The 18,431-nt window shown below is 43.0% G+C and overlaps 1 protein-coding gene across 1 annotated transcript in view; it reads right to left on the bottom strand.

The window, feature by feature from the left end:
• Window positions 1-18,431, bottom strand: part of RAB15 (RAB15, member RAS oncogene family) — a 424,110-nt gene that overhangs the window by 12,616 nt on the left and 393,063 nt on the right. Inside the window, exons 3-4 of the mRNA XM_029598894.1 lie at window positions 12,322-12,382; window positions 1,729-1,806 (exon numbers count right to left, since the gene is read on the bottom strand). Of these exons, the coding sequence (XP_029454754.1) occupies window positions 1,729-1,806; window positions 12,322-12,382 (139 nt within the window). The remainder of the gene's footprint in view (window positions 1-1,728; window positions 1,807-12,321; window positions 12,383-18,431) is intronic.

The following is an 18,431-nucleotide window of genomic DNA, read 5'->3' as shown; positions in this document are numbered from 1 at the left end:
TTGTGTCCCCTTTCTCCATTTCTGCTCATCTCCAGAGCATAGGCTCTGAAACCTCACAAAACCCCTCCAAAAACACAGGATATATTTAGTTAGGCAACTCTGACATGGCCAGTATGGATCTTCAGGTCCACCTTAGGCACTCGGGGGTATTTTTGACCCATTCTGAGACCCCAGACCACTTTTGGCTGCCAGGAGAAGCTCCTCCAACGGGGCCCCAATGCTTATTTGTCACCATTTTAACTTTAAAAAGAACTCTAAGCCCCCCCCCCCCAAAAAAAAATTGATTTTTGCAAAATTCAATTGAGGCTATAAATCTAAGGTGGGAGCTCAAGCAGGTTTTCCCCTCCTAGAATCTGCTTTTTTTTATGTTTTAATTGCTCAGATCCATTTTTATAAACTTTAGAAGTTCTTCTGACCTCTGTAAAACCAGGAAGTACCTCCTCCAGATCACTTCCAGTTATCAAATTTGCGGATGATACAAAATTATTCAGAGTAGTTAAATCACAAGCGGATTGTGATACATTACAGGAGGACCTTGCAAGACTGGAAGATTGGGCATCCAAATGGCAGATGAAATTTAATGTGGACAAGTGCAAGGTGTTGCATATAGGGAAAACCCTTGTTGTAGTTACATGATGTTAGATTCCATATTAGGAGCTACCACCCAAGAAAAAGATCTATGTATCATAGTGGATAACACATTGAAATCGTCAACTCAGTGTGCTGCAGCAGTCAAAAAAGCAAACAGAATGTTAGGAATTATTAGGAAGGGAATGGTTAATAAAACAGAAAATGTCATAATGCCTCTGCATCTTTTCATGGTGAGACCGCACCTTGAATACTTTCTACAATTCTGGTTGCATGGTAGGAGCACTGGATGGCCGGCGCCATCTTTAAAGCTGGCGGCGGCCATCTTTAAATACGGCGACAGCCAGCCAGTGCGCCTACCATGTGACAGGGGCCGGCCAATGGCACAGATACCCTGTCATATGGTAAGGGCAAAGGGCCATCGGCGCCATCTTTATGAGTGGCAGCTGATGGCCTGAGAACGGGAGATCGCTCCCGGGACCACCACTAGACCACCAGGTATGTTTTGGGGGGATTGGGAGGGTGGGGGAAGCTAAGGGGTCATTTTTAAAGGGTCGGGTGTGGTTTTTTTTATCGGGCCATCGGCACCATTTTTGAGTGGCAGCCAAAATGGTGCCGATGGACCGAGAGCGGGAGATCAGTCCCCGCGCCCCCACTGGACCACCAGGTACTCGTAAAACGTTTGGGGGGGGGGGGTTCAGGAGGGTGGGGGAAGGTAAGGGATTCGTCTTATAGGGTTGGGGTGGGTTTAGGGGTTTTTTGGTGTGCCGGTTTTCCCCACCCTCCCCCTCCCCCGATTTACGATTTTTCACGATAAATCGGGGGAATTTCTATTGTATCGCGACTCTTAACAATTTTTGACGATTTAAAATATATCTGACGATTGTTTTAAATCATCAAAAAACGATTCACATCCCTAATATATATAAAAAAAATCTCAAATGCTGAAGAAGATTGAATATAATGGGCAAATATTTACTTTCTCAGTTTAAATGAGGTATGTGCTATATTTTTTCATACCAAACGAGATCTGGGAAATAAACTCACATTCCTTCTGCTTGCCCAATTTTAAGTTTCTCATACATCTGAAAGATGATAGTTAATTGAATTGAATACGCATGGAGATTTGAATCCTCTTACCTCATCTACATCACTGGCCCATTTCATTATGTGCTGGTAAGAACGTTCGCTGGTAATGTCATAGACTAAAAATATTCCCTGCGAAAAGAAAAATATTTACAAATGTTCAGTAAAGGAGTACAAAATATATAAATGTCATAAACAAATGCAAATGAAAGAATCATGGCCACAATGGGCTTGAGTGAGGAAAGGTTCCAAGTTTGTTGGTGTAATTATTGTATGATGAAAATAATATCTGCCGTCATGACCATTTCCTTTATGACTGGTCTTTTTTTCATCTCTGTCTATTTCTATTTGTATCTGTCTGTAATGAATACAGAGTTAAAGGAACTGATACTGGAAACCCCTACCTTCTAGTGCTAATTCTGACATGGACCCTTTATATAATCTTAGACATAAGGCTTAATTTTAAAAGGCCTAAGCACGTGAAAACCAGGAGATATGTGCGTGGCCGGGCCGCATGCACGCCGTGGGGATTTTCGAATGCCCATGGCCACGAGCGAATCTCCCAGTACGCGCTGAAGAACTGCGTGCAGAAAAAGGGATGTCCCAGGGATGGGGTCTAGGCAGGGTGGGGGTTGGCCAGGACAGCGCCATTAGGCACTGTCCCAGAGAAGTGAGCGTTGGTAGCCAACCGGCCCACACAAGTTGCTGCTGCTCCGGAGAGCAGGTAAGTATTTAAATAAAAAAAGAACGGTAGTTAGCAGGGTTTTAGGGGTCGGGACAGATAGGGGAAAAGGGAGGCAGATTAGCTATGGCATTTAGAAACTTCCCTCCCAGTCTGCTCCTTTAGTGGAGCAGACTGGGAGGTAACTAGGGAAATGGCCTATCACGTCGCCATGCACATCTACCAAAATCCCCCCCTTATGTGCGCGGGTAGCGGATTTTATAACATGCGCGCGTTGACACATGCATGTAATAAAATCAGCGCGTCCATGTGCGCGTGCCAGGAACCACACACACATGGATGCCTGCACACGAGTATTAAAATTCCCCTTATTCTGAGGTAAATATTCAGCACTAAGTGATGGTGGCTGAATGTCTGGGATCAGAGGCCACCACTTAGCTGGGTAATTACTTATCTGGTTGACTATTTAGCTGACTAAGTGATGGGTGGGGCATGGGCGTAACTGGGATGAGTTGAGTTAGCTGGATAAGTTATCTGGCTAACTCCGATATTCAGAGTTAGCCGGATAGCTTATTCAGCTAGCTCTACTTGTTCCGTAGACCTCTCCTAAAGTTAGCCAGATACAATTTTCCAGCTAACATTTAGATAGGTGAGTATATTCAGTGGCACAGCCATGCTGCTGAATATTCTGCCTAAGTTAGCCAGATATGTTTATATGGCTAACCAGCTCAGCTAGATAGTGGCTGAATATGGTCCTCATCAAAGTTACCAAATTGTGCTGTCTCCATTTGCTTGCCAAGTGCAATGTGATTTTTACTGCTATTTTAACTTGCAAAGCTGAACTTGACCTCTGCTTATATGATGCTATTCTAAAGTAGAGTAAACTGCATTAGGTGAATTTTGTATTAAAAAGACAGATAATATATCCCAAAAAATTGAATTGCGTGTTATGATAAAATTCTACCTTTAGATAATTGTTGCTCAATTTGAAAGTTTGTATAAATGTCAATCTATCCCAGGGATGGCTGAACCTACAATATGATTCTGGTTTTTTCTACTTTCCCACATTTCAAATGTGGGAAAGGTTTATGCAAAAAGGGATGTCTGTTTGTCCAACCATCTGTCTTGGAGCAAAACAGTTCTCCAAAAAAGAGACAGAAAATCATCTAATCTGGTTCACTGAAAAAAATAGAAAAACCACATACATCCACATGCATGCACACACACAGAAAGGCATCTTCCAAGCTGATCTAACCTTCTGCCCCATCCTCCCTTACCTCATGGTTGCATCGCTTACTTAGACTGATTCTGTAAAAGTGGTTTGTAATTAAGTGGCAAAACCTTACTGAAGCATAGCAATGGGGTGCCACAAGGATCAGGGCTAGGTCTAGTCCTCTTCAATATCTTTTATAAGTGACACTGGAGTAGGAACAGAAGGGAATGTGTGCCTATTTTCGATGATATGAAAATTTGCAGCAGAGTACATATGTCAGAGGAGGTAAATAAAATGAAAGATGATTTTGAAAAATGTCAAAGGTACAGCAATCCAAAAAAATTCAAAATTATCTATTTGGGGTGCAAACATTCGAGGATCAAATATGCTTTTGGAGGTGAAGAAATAGTGGTCAAACAGGAAAGAGATCTGGGGATCATCATTTCTGATGACTTCAAGGGAGTCAGTCAGTGTGACAATGCAGATGGAAAATATAATAGTATTTGGGTACATAAATAGAGATATCACTAGTAGAGACAGGGAAGTGATATTACCTCAATATAGGTTTCTGGTATGACCACACCTTGAGAACTATGTCCAGGTCTGGAGATCACATCTATTAAATGACTTTGACAAGGTAGAGGCAGTTCAAAGGAAGGTCACAAACATGGTGCCTAGACTGCATTGTAAGACATATACAGAGTCTGAGGGAGCTAAAGATGTATTTTCTAGAAGAGAGGAGGGAAAAAGGAGATATGATAGAAATATGTAGAGACCAATAAAGTACCGGAAGGAAGCATTTTCCACATAATCAATAATATTATCATCCATCTGGGGACCAACAACTTCAATAGAAATGGGGTCCATACAGTACAGAAAATTTTCCAAAATCTAGAAAAAGATAAGACATGTGGCAAAGACTATTGCCTTTTCAGAAGTATTACCTGTTCATGGAAAGGGAAAGGAAAGGCAATGCCATATAGACAAATTCAATTCCTGGCTCAAAACCTGGTATACAGAAAGTGGTTTTGGATACATTAGAGGCTGGGGCCATGATATGGAGCAATAAAAGATTATATGGTAAGGATGCTAAATGAGAAATTCAGATCATATATTACCAGGCATTTAAACTAGAGAAAGGGGGTGGCACGAGGTGACCAATGAAATTCACATGTCACCTCCAAGCAATACAGGAAGTATGAGGGTAAAATAACAAAATCCATCAGATCAAAATAGCAGAAAAGTTGACTAGGAAGAGCAGCAATTCAAGGGAGAAAAGTTGGAAAGCTATGATCACAATTGATCATAGTTTGGGCAATAAAATCCCAGACCTGCAGGCCCTAATAGTGGAGGCACACTTGGACATTGACACTATTTTGGAGACATGGCTCACAGAGTCTCATGATTGGGATACAGCCATCCGGGCTATAACTTGTTAAGTAAAGACAGAGAGGGCAGAAAAGAGAGATGAGTAGCTCTTTTTTTGTCAAAAACAATATCCAAGCCACTGAGCCTCAAGGGACGTGGGGTAAGGGAAGTGGGGTAGAGAAGAAGCATTATGGACAGTTCTAAAAAAAGAAGATGGTGCAGAATCTACGAGAAGCAGAGAGATAGTGAATGCCCTTCAAGGGGCTCTGCTCAAACAAATGGTAATGGAACCAACAAAGAAGGGAGTTATATTTGATCCAGTGCTCACTAATGGGAATAATGTCTCTAATGTCTGCCCACCTCAGCACCAGTGATCATCAAACTGTATGATTTGATGTAATAAATAGGATACAGAAAGGTCACCCGAAGACCAGAGTTTTGAATTTCAAACATACGGACTTTGTCGAAATGGAGATATATCTGGAGGAAGAACTAGAACACTGGGAGAAAATGGGGGAGGAGGAACAACAGTGGGCCAAATTAAAAGAAGCAATTAAAACACCAACAAATCTATATGTTAGAAAAGTAAACAAAAGTAAAAGGAATAAGAAACTGATCTGGTTTTCAAAAGAGATAGCTGAAAAAATAAAGGCAAAAAGAAGAACAGCGTTCAAGAAATGTAAAGGATCCCAAAAAGAGGAACACAGGGAAGAATATCTGGTAAAACTGAGGGAGATGAAGAAATAAATCAAGAAAGCAAAAGATCTAGTGGAAGAAATGATTGCCAAAGAGGTAAAGTGATGTGAATAAACATTTTTCATATGTATCAGAGAAAGGAGGAAGGCCCGAAATGGTATAGTGAAACTGAAAGTTGAAAAAGATCAATGTGTAGAGAAAGACAAAGAATTGGCAGAAATATTAAACAAATATTTCAGTATGTATTCACTAAAGAAGACCCTGAAGATGGAGCATCACTGGTTGACAAGTCCGTAGATGGGATTGTAGTAGATGAAACTCTGTTTACAGAAGAGAATGTATGGGAAAAGCTAGGAAAACTGAAAGTGGACAAGGTCATGGGGCTGGATGAGGTACATCCCAGGATACTGAGGGAGCTCAGAGATGTGCTGGCAGGTTCGCCTAAAGACCTGTTCAATAGATCCCTGGAAATGGGAATGGTACCACAGATTGGAGAAGAGTGGTGGTGGTCCTACTTCACAAGAGTGGTAGCAGAGAGGAGGCTGTAAATTACAGGCTGGTTAGCCTCATTTCGCTGATGGGAAAATTAATGGAGACTCTGCTGAAAGAAAGAATAGTGAACTATCTACAATCCAGAGGGTTGCTCGACGACGGGCAGCATAGATTCACCGAGGGAATGTCAATCAGACAAATCTGATTGACATTTTTTGATTAGGTGACTATAGAATTGGATCAGGGAAGAGTGCTTGATGTGATTTACTTGGATTTGAGTAAAGCTTTTGATACGGACCTGCAAAGGAGAGTCGTGAACAAAATGAGAAGCTTGGGAGTGGGTGCCACAATAGTGGCATGGATTACAAACCAGTTGACTGACAGGAGACAGCATATAAGGTAAATGGAACCTACTCTGAAGAAAGAACGGTGTTAGGTGCAGTGCCATAGGGATCGGTTTTGGGACCAGTTCTGTTCAATATCTTTGTGAGCAACATTATGGAAGGGAAAGAAAGTAAAATCTGTCTATTAGCGGATGATACTAAGATCATCACAAAATGGACATATCTGAAGGAGTAGAGAAAATGAAAAGTGATTTAAGAAAGCTTGAAGATTGATTGAGGATTTGACAGCTGGGATTCAATGCCAAGAAGTGCAGAGTCATGTATCTGTGCGGTAATCCAAAAGAGCTAAATGTGATGGGCAGTGAAAGACTAATGTGCACAGACTGGGAGAGGGATCTTGGGGTAATAGTGTCTAGTGATCTGAAGGTAGCGAACCAATATGACAAGGCAATAGCTAAAGCCATAAGAATTAGAGATGTGAATCGGAACCGGAATTTTAAAGATGGCGCCAGCCATCCAGTGCTCCCTCCATGTGACAGGGGCCGGCCAATGGTACGGATACCCTGTCACATGGTAAGGGCAAAGGCCATCGGCGCCATTTTGATTAGTGGCAGCCGATGGCCCAGGAGCGGGAGATCGCTCCTGGGACCGCCACTGGACCACCAGGTACCTGTAAAAAGTTTTTTGGGGGGTCAGAAGGGAGGGGGAAGCTAAGGGATTAGTTTTAAAGGGTCGGGGTTGGTTTAGGGGTTATTTTTGTGTGCCGTTTTTCCCGCCCTCCCCCAAAATGATAAGAGAACCCCCACGAACAATATCGTGGGGTTTTCCTATCGTGTTGGGGGAGCCCCCGATTTCTGACGATTTTGAAAATATCGATGATATTTTCAATCGTCCGAAGCCCGATTCACATCCCTAATAAGAATGCTGGGCTGCATAGAGGAATAAACAGTAAAAAAAAAAAAAAAAAAAGGAGGTAGTGAGTGATGCCCTTGTACAGGTCCTTGGTGAGACCTCATCTGGAGTACTGCATTCAGTACTAGAGCCCATACTTCAATAAGGAAAGAGACAGGATGTAGGCAGTCCAAAGAAGGGTGACCAAAATGGTTTGGGGTCTGTATCAGAAGACTGATGAGGAGTGACTGAAGGTTCTGAATATGTACACCTTGGAAGAGAGGAGGAGCAGGGGGGATATGATACAGACCTTCAGATACCTGAAAGATTTTAATGATACACAAATTTCAAACCTTTTCCATTGGAAAGGAAATAGCAGAACTAGGGGGTCATGAAATGAAACTCAGGGGGGACAACTCAGAACCAACATCAGGAACTATTTCTTCCTGGAGAGGGTATTGGATGCCTGGAATGCCCTTCCAGAGGAGATGGTGAACAAAAAAAACCAGTCAAAGAATTCAATGGGGCATGAGATAAATACTGTGGATCCCTAAAGGCTAGAGGACGTAAATGAAGAAAAGGGTGCATGGGGGTAACCTGCTCGGTGGTGGTTACAACCCTTAACAGTATGCATGGGGATAACTACCCTTAACCAATAAGCCTTGATGCTTTTGATGCAACTGGAACATCGCTTTCCACTTTTGATGGCGGGGGATGGGAATTGGATTCAGACGACAATTAACTTGGGCCCTAACTTTTATGGTCTGGGGTACTGTTACGCAGATATAAGGGAAAAAGCACAGGACTACTTCTGCGGTAAGTCCAAAAGCAGAGCGTGTCAAGCAGCATTGTCTGAATTTTTCAAGAAGATTCCCCTCCCAGTAAAACTGTTGCTATGTTAATATGTAAGGCTTGGGGGTAACCTGCATGGAGTGGCGGTTACTACCATAAGAAACTTGCTGGTTCTTGTTCAGATCTCTGATGTAAGAGATTAGTTTTGTATAAATTTATTTTATTGATGCTTTTTGAACATTAAAGTTTATCTTCATTTGGAAAACAAAAAAGAAATGAATGGAAAAAAAAAAGAAAGAAACTTGCTGGGCAGACTGGATGGACTGTCATCATTACTGTGTCACTATGTTACATGGATTTATCCTTTTGCCCTGGAAAAAAACAGGATTATTTGACAGTTGACTGAAACTGAACAAAAATTGTATTTTGCTGTAACAAACTATAATTGTAAAGCATACTGTATAATTTTCTGGCTAAATGACACTAAATAAGGAGTCAGCAGCAGCATTAATGGCTTAGTACTAGGAAGACTTTACATCATCAATTCTGACCTCTACAATGGGCCATGTCCTTGCCTTCACTTGTCCAAAAAAAATCAACATGCTGTTGTGTAGGAGCAAAACAAATTAAGCAAAAAAATGAAACTGAAATCAGAAAAATAAATAAAACAAACTATTTTTCAGTGTACAGCCCTAGTAGTTACAAAATGAAGGTTCATAGTTCCAGGATCCCAGCCCTGGTTCCAAATGACTGGAAGTCCAAGGAGCAGGAAGAAACTGCCACGTTGAGAAATGTATGTATAGTGCCCCCTTACCTTGCTCTTTCTGTCTGTCACAGAGAAGCAGTTGGGACATTCATAAATTACTGCTTCTGAGACTTCTTCAGACCTCCACAACATGGCTGCCTCAGATTACCATTGCATCCTGTGACTGCACCATGCTTCAGACTACATAATTCTAGGAGCTAATGGAGTGCAGGGGAGGATTTGACCAATGAGAATGCTGAAAGGAGGATGATTTCAAATCTATCTGGACTTTGGGAACAATTAGAGAGAAACAGGGAGAACAGCAGACGTGTTAACTGTGGCTATGCCCGCTAGGTCTGCTGTCCCCTGCAGGGATTTCCATAGTAAATTTCTCAGGCTGGGTAGTGAGAGAGATAAGTAAATGGCTTGGAATGAGACCAGCTGCAACTTACTAGCTCTGCAAAACTTTGGATTGCTGCTGTTATCTGCTGCCCTGCGATTGCCATGTCTGCTGAGAGTTGCTGTCAGGCTGCAGCAGTCTGACAGAGGTGCTGTTTGCAGAGGATAAATGCTTCTTGGAGTGGAGATCAGGACGCTGTGTGGTGGCCCTTTGGGAGCATGAATACTCTTAGATACACGCAGAAAAAAAGACATTGGGTACTGGGCTTTGTACCAGCTGGCGAATAGTAAATTCACTACAGTGATTTTCATCACCAACTTAAAAACAGAAATTCATCTACGCCACAAGTAAACCTGTGGATTACAAATAAACTGTGGTTCTTTCTTGTTTCAACCCTAACCCTTGAATCACAGGTCCCATCACTGTGCTCCAGGGATAGAAGGAGCACCTCTTTCACATCCCAGAAGAACTCACGGTGTGCTTCATTTGTGTCTGTCACCCTCAGAAGGCTGAGGGCACATTTCATGGCTGAAAACCACTGTAGGTTAAGGCAGGGGTGCTCAAACTCACTCACTGCTTTAACCACCAGGCCACTCCTGGTATTTGCTGTGATGCTTACTGTTTCTTAACCCAGGGGTGCTCAAACCAGTCCTATGACTCCCCCAGCCAGTCGGGTTTTCAGGATATCCCTAATGAATATACATGAGATTTATTTGGCTCCTGTATATGCAAATATTTCTCATGCATATTCATGTATCCATTGCCTCATGTGCAAACTTAGGTCTGGATTCACCATTCTAACGCAGAATGGTGAATCCAGTGAAAACAGGGGTTGGGGGGCGGGCCTGTGAAATCTGGCAGCCATCGCACCACCGCGATGTTATTGCTGCCAACTTTCGCACCCAATAGCACCACCGTGAAAGGTGGCACTATTGGGCGCGCTACTGGCGATGATAATGGTGCTTACCTTATCGCCGCCAGCAAAGACATTGCAACGTCCGCCTCCTCGCCGCCCCGACTCCTCCCCTCGCTGCCCCGACTCCGCCCCCGGCAAGCTATCACACGCGATAAACAATAGAAAATGACCCCCTTGGATTGTAAGCCCTCTGGGGACAGGGAAATGCCTACAGCACCTGCATATAATCATCTTTGAAGTGCCTGAAATAAATACCTGTAGGTGGCTGGGACGCAATTGTATGTGTTAAGTATGTGTATTACTGGGTCCACTGATTAATCTGGAGTTAAACCCTCGAGGATTATGGTGAGCTCACTGATAATTTAAAGGTATACCAGGCCTTCTACCAGTAAATACAAGGTTACACACTATTCATATTCTATTACTCTAAGGGTAGAATAGTTTTTGGACATTGGTTTGCATTTCACTGTTTACAGATGTTTGCACCTATCTATGTCTAACTCTTTGCGTGCAGTTCTCTATTGCTTTGTAACCACGTCATGCTTGCCAAGAATACCTTTGTGTGCACTGACTCATTCTTGTCATTAATGTCAAGGTGAAAGGTCTCCTTTTACCATCCTGTGTTCTGTGCAATTGGAACAGAGTGTACGAGAAGACTCTAGTATCTTAAGCATAATATGGGCATCCAGGACGTCACTCGTTCGCAACCGCCCTTTTACATTCCAATAAATACAGCAAACAACAGCTTGGGTAAATAAGGCCGCAGCTTTATTAACAACATAGAGGCCTGAGCCCTAAGAATAAGAACTAACATTACAATTTCAGCATCCAAACCCCCAGCCATCCGCTGCTCCCCGGCAGGATAGTCAGTACCAGCCACCCGGCTCGATGCTCCAGCACTCCCACACCGGGTTCAGACCCCCGCCGCCTGCCTGCAAGGAGCCAACCCGGGTGGACCCCTGCCGCTAACCTGCAAGGAGTCTGGCCAGGAGGCTCCCGCCGCTTTCCAGCAAGGAACCATTAACCGACAACAGCCCCCAGTTGTCAACCAACATCAACTTACCGCTGAAATCAATCTTAGCAAATAGCCAATACATATAAACTGTCGTGGCTCGGGCCATCCGCGTAAATCCCCCCCAACCGCTGCGACAAGCGAAATCACCATCTAACAATCAAATAACCACAAGGGCGGGTGGGAGGGAAGCAGAAATCGGCCGCACGACCGTCGGGCAGCCTCTGCGCAATCCCTCTGCCTGTGCCGCGCGACTCCGGCAGAACCCCCTACCCCCTGCACAGGATTCCCGCCGGCCAGCACCATGGCAACGCGCCCGTCGCCTCCAATCCCCGCCCACCTAATACGGAGCTAACGCTTCTCCGCTCCAACCCCCTACCCTCGCCCCCTGCCCTCATGCTGACCTAACCGCCGCGCTCCTACCACCTTCCCCCCCCCCTCCTGCTGCCGTGGACCGGGGCCCGCTCCCCGAGTGTGCCTGGGCCCACATTATCCTGTCCGACCGGACACTGGGTCCGGTCGGCCTTCCAGAATGTTGTCAGTCTAAAAATGAATGTAGCAATGCTTCCATTTTCTACATTGTCTGATTCAATGGGCTGTTGTGGTGCACAACAGAAATTTATCCTTGAGCATGTGACCAAGTGGAAGATACAGGACATGGAAATGTTTACATTAAGTTGCATACATTGACTTGGAGCATGCCATGGAAATCACAGGACTGGCAGGGAACAGCAGGCAAACAGATCTGATAGAAATCAAATGGTATAAAGTTAAAGAGTTCTTTACAATGAAAACACAGGTGAAATACACACTGTAAGGCAGTTTGTTAACTTGCGAATTTGATTGTGGGGGCTGTCTCAAGATCATTGTTACCAGATGACCCAAGTCTGCCTTGACAGGTTGACCCAATCTTATTTTTATTAAAAACCTTTCTACTCCAATCTGTAACTTTGATTTACAAAGCAAGGTTAACCCTCCCCCATTCAAAAAAAAAAAAAAAATCAGGACTAGACTAACCTTTCAGAGTGGGCTTGGGTTAAATGGTGGTATTGCTCATATAGAGAAGCAAGAAAAATGAGTTTACTTTTTCCATTACCTGGGCTCTTCTGTAGTACTGTTTTGTTATAGTTTGGTACCTTTCCTGTCCTGCAGTGTCCCTGAAATACACAACAAGAAAATGAATGACTGAGCGTTTGCATATATGCATAAAGATATCACAAAAGATTGCAGGATTTTTTTTCCCCAGAAATGTCAAATCACAGAGCTGCAGTAAACCTTATTGCAATCTAGAAAACATTTTGCAGAAAACATGAGCTATGTCAGTCTTACAAAGCAATATCTAAACGAAAAATGTGGCAAATATTTTAAACAGATTTTCAACACACTTGCCTTGTAGAAACATACATAAATGGGAAAAAGTGGGTGGCATAGGAATTAAACGCATGAACTGGGAACTAAGGGCCATAGTCAGCAGCATGGGAAGCAGAAATTTAGCAAGGTCATTTTAGGAGAGAAATTCAGCAGGACATATTCTGGTAAACTTTCTGCTGAATATACTTTCTTAAGGTTATCTTGGTAATTTACTAACTTTAGGTCACAGTTTTCTCTGACTAGCCTTTCCAGTGTAAATTTAGCTGAATGGCGCTCAACGTTGGTGCTAGCATGCTAAATTTAAGCCTTATCCTTGGAATGCCCCTTGTCCCTCCTCGTTTTACATTGCTAAGTTTGATCCTGGTAAAAAGTTACCCAGATAAAATTCAGCTGCTGAGAGGAGGGCATGACAAACCACTTTTGAGTATGGACTGCTAAGAAACCTAGGTTCAGATCCTGCTGTTGGTACTCCTTGGGACCTTGGACAAGTCAGTGCACCTTCCATTGCCTTAGGTACCCACTTAGATTGTAGATTTTGTGACTTTCATAATAAATGCTGATGTAATCTAACCTACAATTTTCATGATGAAGTTTGAGATAAAACAATGACAATTATGATGGAAAACCAGTTTATATTCATTAAGGGCCGGATTTTCAAAGCCCTACGTACGTAAATCCATAGGATTTACGTGCATAGGGGGGTTCCGTGCACCAGGCCTATTTTATAAAGGCCCGGCGATGAGCATAAAGCCCTGGGACGTGTCTAAGTCCCAGGGCTTTGAAAAAGGGGTGGGGAGGGGGCGGGGTGATCTGGGAGCAGGGCAGGGTGGGGCCAGAGGCTGGAGCTGCCTGGGAGGGAATGGGTGAAGGCCGTGGGCGTTGGCGCATGCAAGATGCACTAGTGTGCACCCCCTTGCACACGCCGACCCCCGATTTTATAACATGCACGCAGGTTATAAAATCGGGTGTCCATGTGTGCGCGCTGGGTAGCGCACGCACATGGACGCCCGCACGTATCTTTTAAAATTTACCCCTAAATATTTTATTTTAAGTTTTAGATAATGTTCTGTTTTAAGATTATTTATTGTATCATATGCTGTGTAAGGCCTTGGTATTAATGGTGTAGCTCCCATTAGAGCTGTGAAAACAAATAGAGTAAACAAATTTTAGGAAGGATCTTAAATTTTACCTTTTTAAAGAAGCTTTTAATAATGTTTAATATGTATGTGTTTAAAGTGCATTTTATGTATTTTATGAATGTGTAATCTGCCCTGGTCTCTATTTTATATGGAAGTGGCGGAATAGAAGTTTGTTGAAATAAATACATAAATAAAATATTAGAAAATGTATGTAAGGGGATTCTGTTCCCTCACTACTTATATTTTCCTTGGTTGGCTCTAGGGGGAACCTTGGCACTTTTTACACCATCCCTAAGGTTTTCCTCACCCAGAGTGCTGAAATTGGTCAAACTTTGCCTATAAAGCGGGCTGAGCATGTGTAGTGATGTGGTGGTTGTTTTGGTTTTTAGAGTGAGAGGAGCAGATATTCAGGCTTGGTAGGCCTCACAGCCTGCATCATAGGGTAAAAGGGCTTTGTTCTTACTAATGCCATCACGGACCTCGAAGGGACTGTCCTTGAAGAGAAGGGAGTTTTTTTGACCTTATTGGAGAGAGTATTGGTTTTCATTGACCTTCCCCCTGCTAGGAAGGGAAGTCACCCCTGCCCTTGGGGAATAGAATAGGGAGAGTGTAGTTGCCCAGAAGAGAGAATTGAGTATAAAGAGATGTTTTCCCATTTTTGTTGGAAGGAAACTTTTTACCACCAATTTTCTACCTACCCAAAAGTGATTCAATGGTTGGAGTGAGAAGGACAAGGCACTTGAACTTTTGTTTTTCTTGTATTAAGAGAGCTTGAAGTTTTTTATTTGGTAATTTGTACTTGATCAATTTTTCCTGAGTTGCAGTAAATATTTATTTTTTTAACATGACTCCAAGTGAGCAATCTGATTCTTTCAAGCCTACTGAAAGACATGTCAAGACATCAAAGAGTAAGTACATTTGCGAGAGCGACTGAGGAGAACTTGAGAGACTGTTCAAGGGTCCCCACCCTCGTGAGCCCAGGGTCCCAGAGGTTTGTCCTCCTCCCCATTGGAAGAACCCTGGCATCCTGGTGGCCAAGAGACTATGTAGATGAAGGGTAGAATCAGAGATCTAGCGAGATAAGTGGCCCCGAGGACTGTTATATGCCCTTGCATTCCAGGAAGTCCCCACACATATATGACCTTAGCTTATTTTACCTGTTGATGGCAGGTAACTCTTGAAAGGTAGCTAGATACAGGCGAATATTCAAAAGGTTTGTGTTGTTTTATGTTCAAATAATTTTTATTGAGCAAAATGAAATACACAAGGTCTCCACTGTGTTGACACTTTCACAGCCGCAGACCCAAGTACAGTAAACAGCCAAAATACTGCTCATTTGTGTTGTTAACTTTGAGTCTGATGTAATAAAATTTGAGTAAAAAAAAACAGTAAGCAAATTGTATGCCAATGGGTTGTGAGTTTAAAAACTGTGCCAGTAAAAAATGTTCCCTAATACTAGAATAAAATGTTGCACTAAGATTAGTGCACCTTTTTGCATCTGCAAAATGGAAGTAAAGTATAAAACTATAAAAGTGCACCAACTTTACTACTGTTTTTATCTTTTAAAAACTGGAAGCTCTCTGGTTCAGCCCAATACTCCCGAGGCAAAGAAACTCTGCCCCAGGACTCCCCGCCCGGCCACCCCTCTATCCACCACCTACTTACTGATCCATTCATCCTACAACAGCCCCCCCCCCCCGTAGAATGCCTCCTCCTCCTCCTCCTCCTCTTGTCTTCTCTGTCAGTGGAGATTCAGCTGCGGTCACTGACTTCAGCTAAATTCCTGCCATTTTTTAAATGGCTGACAGGGAAGATAGGAGGAGGCAGTATTCTACAGGATAAGCAAGTACTGGAGGGGGTTAGGGGTTAGGGAAGTGGGTAGGACGGTAGGTGGGAGTAAGTGGGAGGATTAGGGGCTTTTTTTGTCCTGGACTTGGGTACACCAGTGCTTAATCTATTTCTTGTTTAGGGTTAGAAATTTAACTCCTGGGTCAGAGATAGAATAAAAGTGAATTCACATTTCTGGGGCTAGTGTTAGTCTATGTTGATATGTTAGCATGGTCCCAGACCTGGGATTCAAGGGTGCGATGGACTCAGAAGACCTGAATCAAGGACCCTCAGACCCAGGAACTCCAAGTCCAGAACCACGCTGGAGTTAAATTTCAAATGCTAAAGAAATGTGAGCTGAGTGTTCAGGGGTTTAATGCACCTCCCTGCAGTGAGGTGCAATATCTAATCTTTTCATTTAAATGGGATTAGCATGGAGGTGAGCTCTAAAAACATTACTAAATTGTGAGTATAGGTTAATGTTCAAAAACACATGCTAAAATGTGAGTGAAAAGGTGCACTAGGCTTAGCACACCTTTTTCATCAGCCTCTTCGGGAGTTAGTTGGATAAATCTTGCTGTTTCAGTTCCCCATCCAACTCCACTTTCTCTAAATTTGATCAGCTAAATTTTGTCTAGGCAAATCATTGCACATGTAACATTCAGCTGGATAAAAAGAGCCAGCACTGGGGGCATTCCCAGAACGTGGTTTAACTTTAGTTGCTCAGTTTTGATATTGGATGCTAGCTAGCCAACGTTAGCTGGATATATTCAGGGGCAATTCAGGAGATAAGTGCCATTGAATATCTGGATACCTAATCAATTCATCTGGTTTTTTTAATAAAGGCCTCAGAAGTATTAGAGTACTTCACCAGCAACTTGTTTCTTGACATTTATTGCCACATATTTATAAAGACCAACATGGCGACCACTTTAATCAAGAAAATTGACAATAAAAATGGAGATGTCCCAAAATATACCAAATATTGAAACTGGTTGGATCTGGAAACTGTTGTGTGGTAAATAGTGACATAGGCTGGCATTGCTATGACATTAATTTGGTATTTGAATATCAAGGCAACATGACTCCATCATTTGAAAGCTGGCATTTTCAAGCCTTTTATCTTAATACCAGCCCCAGATATTAGCACACAGCAACACCCAGTAGCATCATGTTTCTTATTATAGATGGAGTTCTTCTGGGAGATACTTTTTACTTTCTGGGAAAGATGAAGAAAGTTCCTCAGAAACAATTTAATACAATGAAATAGAATTTTACTGTGTGGCATCTTCTACTACAGGTCAGCGTACGGTCACAACTAAAGCCGCAGCAAGATACATTCCAATACGTAATGCTTATCATCTCAAAAATACCCATATTGTGGTCAAGGGCACAAAGGCTAGGAAAGAAGAAACAGGAAACCAAGAGCCCGCTGGGCACCAGCCATTTTCTCAGTGCATGCACAGGTCGCTAAAATTTAAGTTGCACTTTCGTTAATGAAAAGAACCATTTTAGGCAAGGCCATCCCTGTGGTTCTCCTTTCTTACTGCTATAAGTTGTCCATCTACTTGTGACAAAATTCAATAAAAGCAAAACGAAAAACAGCAGCAGCTGTTGCAAGCTGAAACTTCGCCTAAATCTAGCTATTTCGCTGTACAGCAGCCTTCTGAAAATTGCCCCCTATGTTTATAGATCTCTCAGTCCGGGAAAGAATTAAATGCTTGAAAGGCAGGCAAACTTATTGTGAGCTCTTCATTTTTCTATTCTTCATATCTTAATGTTTTTGAACCAACCCTGTAAAACCTACATGTGGTCTACTTCTGAAATCCATTTGCATGCGCTATTCAATGACGAGGGGTCATGGGTAGGAGACAATTTTTGTATTTGTATAAATTGCAAACATTGCCAGTCTGTTTGGAGATGGAACAGTTCTCACTGAAAGCTGGCATAATGCAGACAGTTTGTTTTTCTACAGAATGCCTGGGTGCACAATCAAGACCGACAGTTACGCCACACAATTCATTCTCCAGGGTGACTCTAACTCACGACTTAACCTGAAAGAATTAGTCATCACAATAAATCAACCATTTCGTTTTCCTTCTTGCCACACAGCAGTATGCACATGTGCTTTTTGTTCTTGGGCCAGAATTACGAGGCTCCTGTCAGGGCCAGCTTTAGGGAAAAGAACAAATTGTACCCTCTCCCTGACCTGGCCCAGTCATCCTTCCTCACCTATCATGATCCTCGCCTGCTGGTAGGAGGAGGAGTCGCCTGAGGCAGATTGTGTTAATAAAAATCTCCCGGGATGTGGAGCGGGTAGGAGCAGCTTCTCTCACTTCCCATTCTCTTTCTTTTTCTCTCTCTCTCTATCCCCCACCCCCAGTCTCTCTCTCCAGTCTTACCCTCTAAGCATCCCTCCCTTTCTACTCCTTGAAATTGAATGTGGACAAGTGCAAAACAATGCACATAGGAAAAAACAATCCAAACTGTAGTTGCATGATGTTAGGTTCCATATTAGGAATCCCCACCCAATAAAGGGATCAAGACATCATCATCAAGGACAATACATTGAAATCCTAGGCTCAGTCAGGCCGATGCAATATAAGTGTGCGTTAAACGGGCACTCTTGATTGAGCGCCCGCTGTCTTAACGCACACCCAATCACCTCTCCTGGGTGCCCAATTTAATATTTAAATCAGGTGCCATGGTAAAAAGGAGATGCTAGAGGAATTTGTGCGCCCCTAACATCTCCTCGGCAGCGGGCACTCAGGAGAGGTGGCTGTCAGTCAGTTAGGAAAATGGACATTCAATTTTAAAATGTCCATTTTCCTAACCTCTTCACAGCCACAGGTTAGGAAAAGGGACGCTC

Source organism: Rhinatrema bivittatum, chromosome 4 (genome assembly GCF_901001135.1).
Source record: "Rhinatrema bivittatum chromosome 4, aRhiBiv1.1, whole genome shotgun sequence".
Taxonomy (NCBI): domain Eukaryota; kingdom Metazoa; phylum Chordata; class Amphibia; order Gymnophiona; family Rhinatrematidae; genus Rhinatrema; species Rhinatrema bivittatum.
Note: the sequence above shows the minus strand (reverse complement) of the source record. Positions and strands in the feature narration are given on the sequence as shown.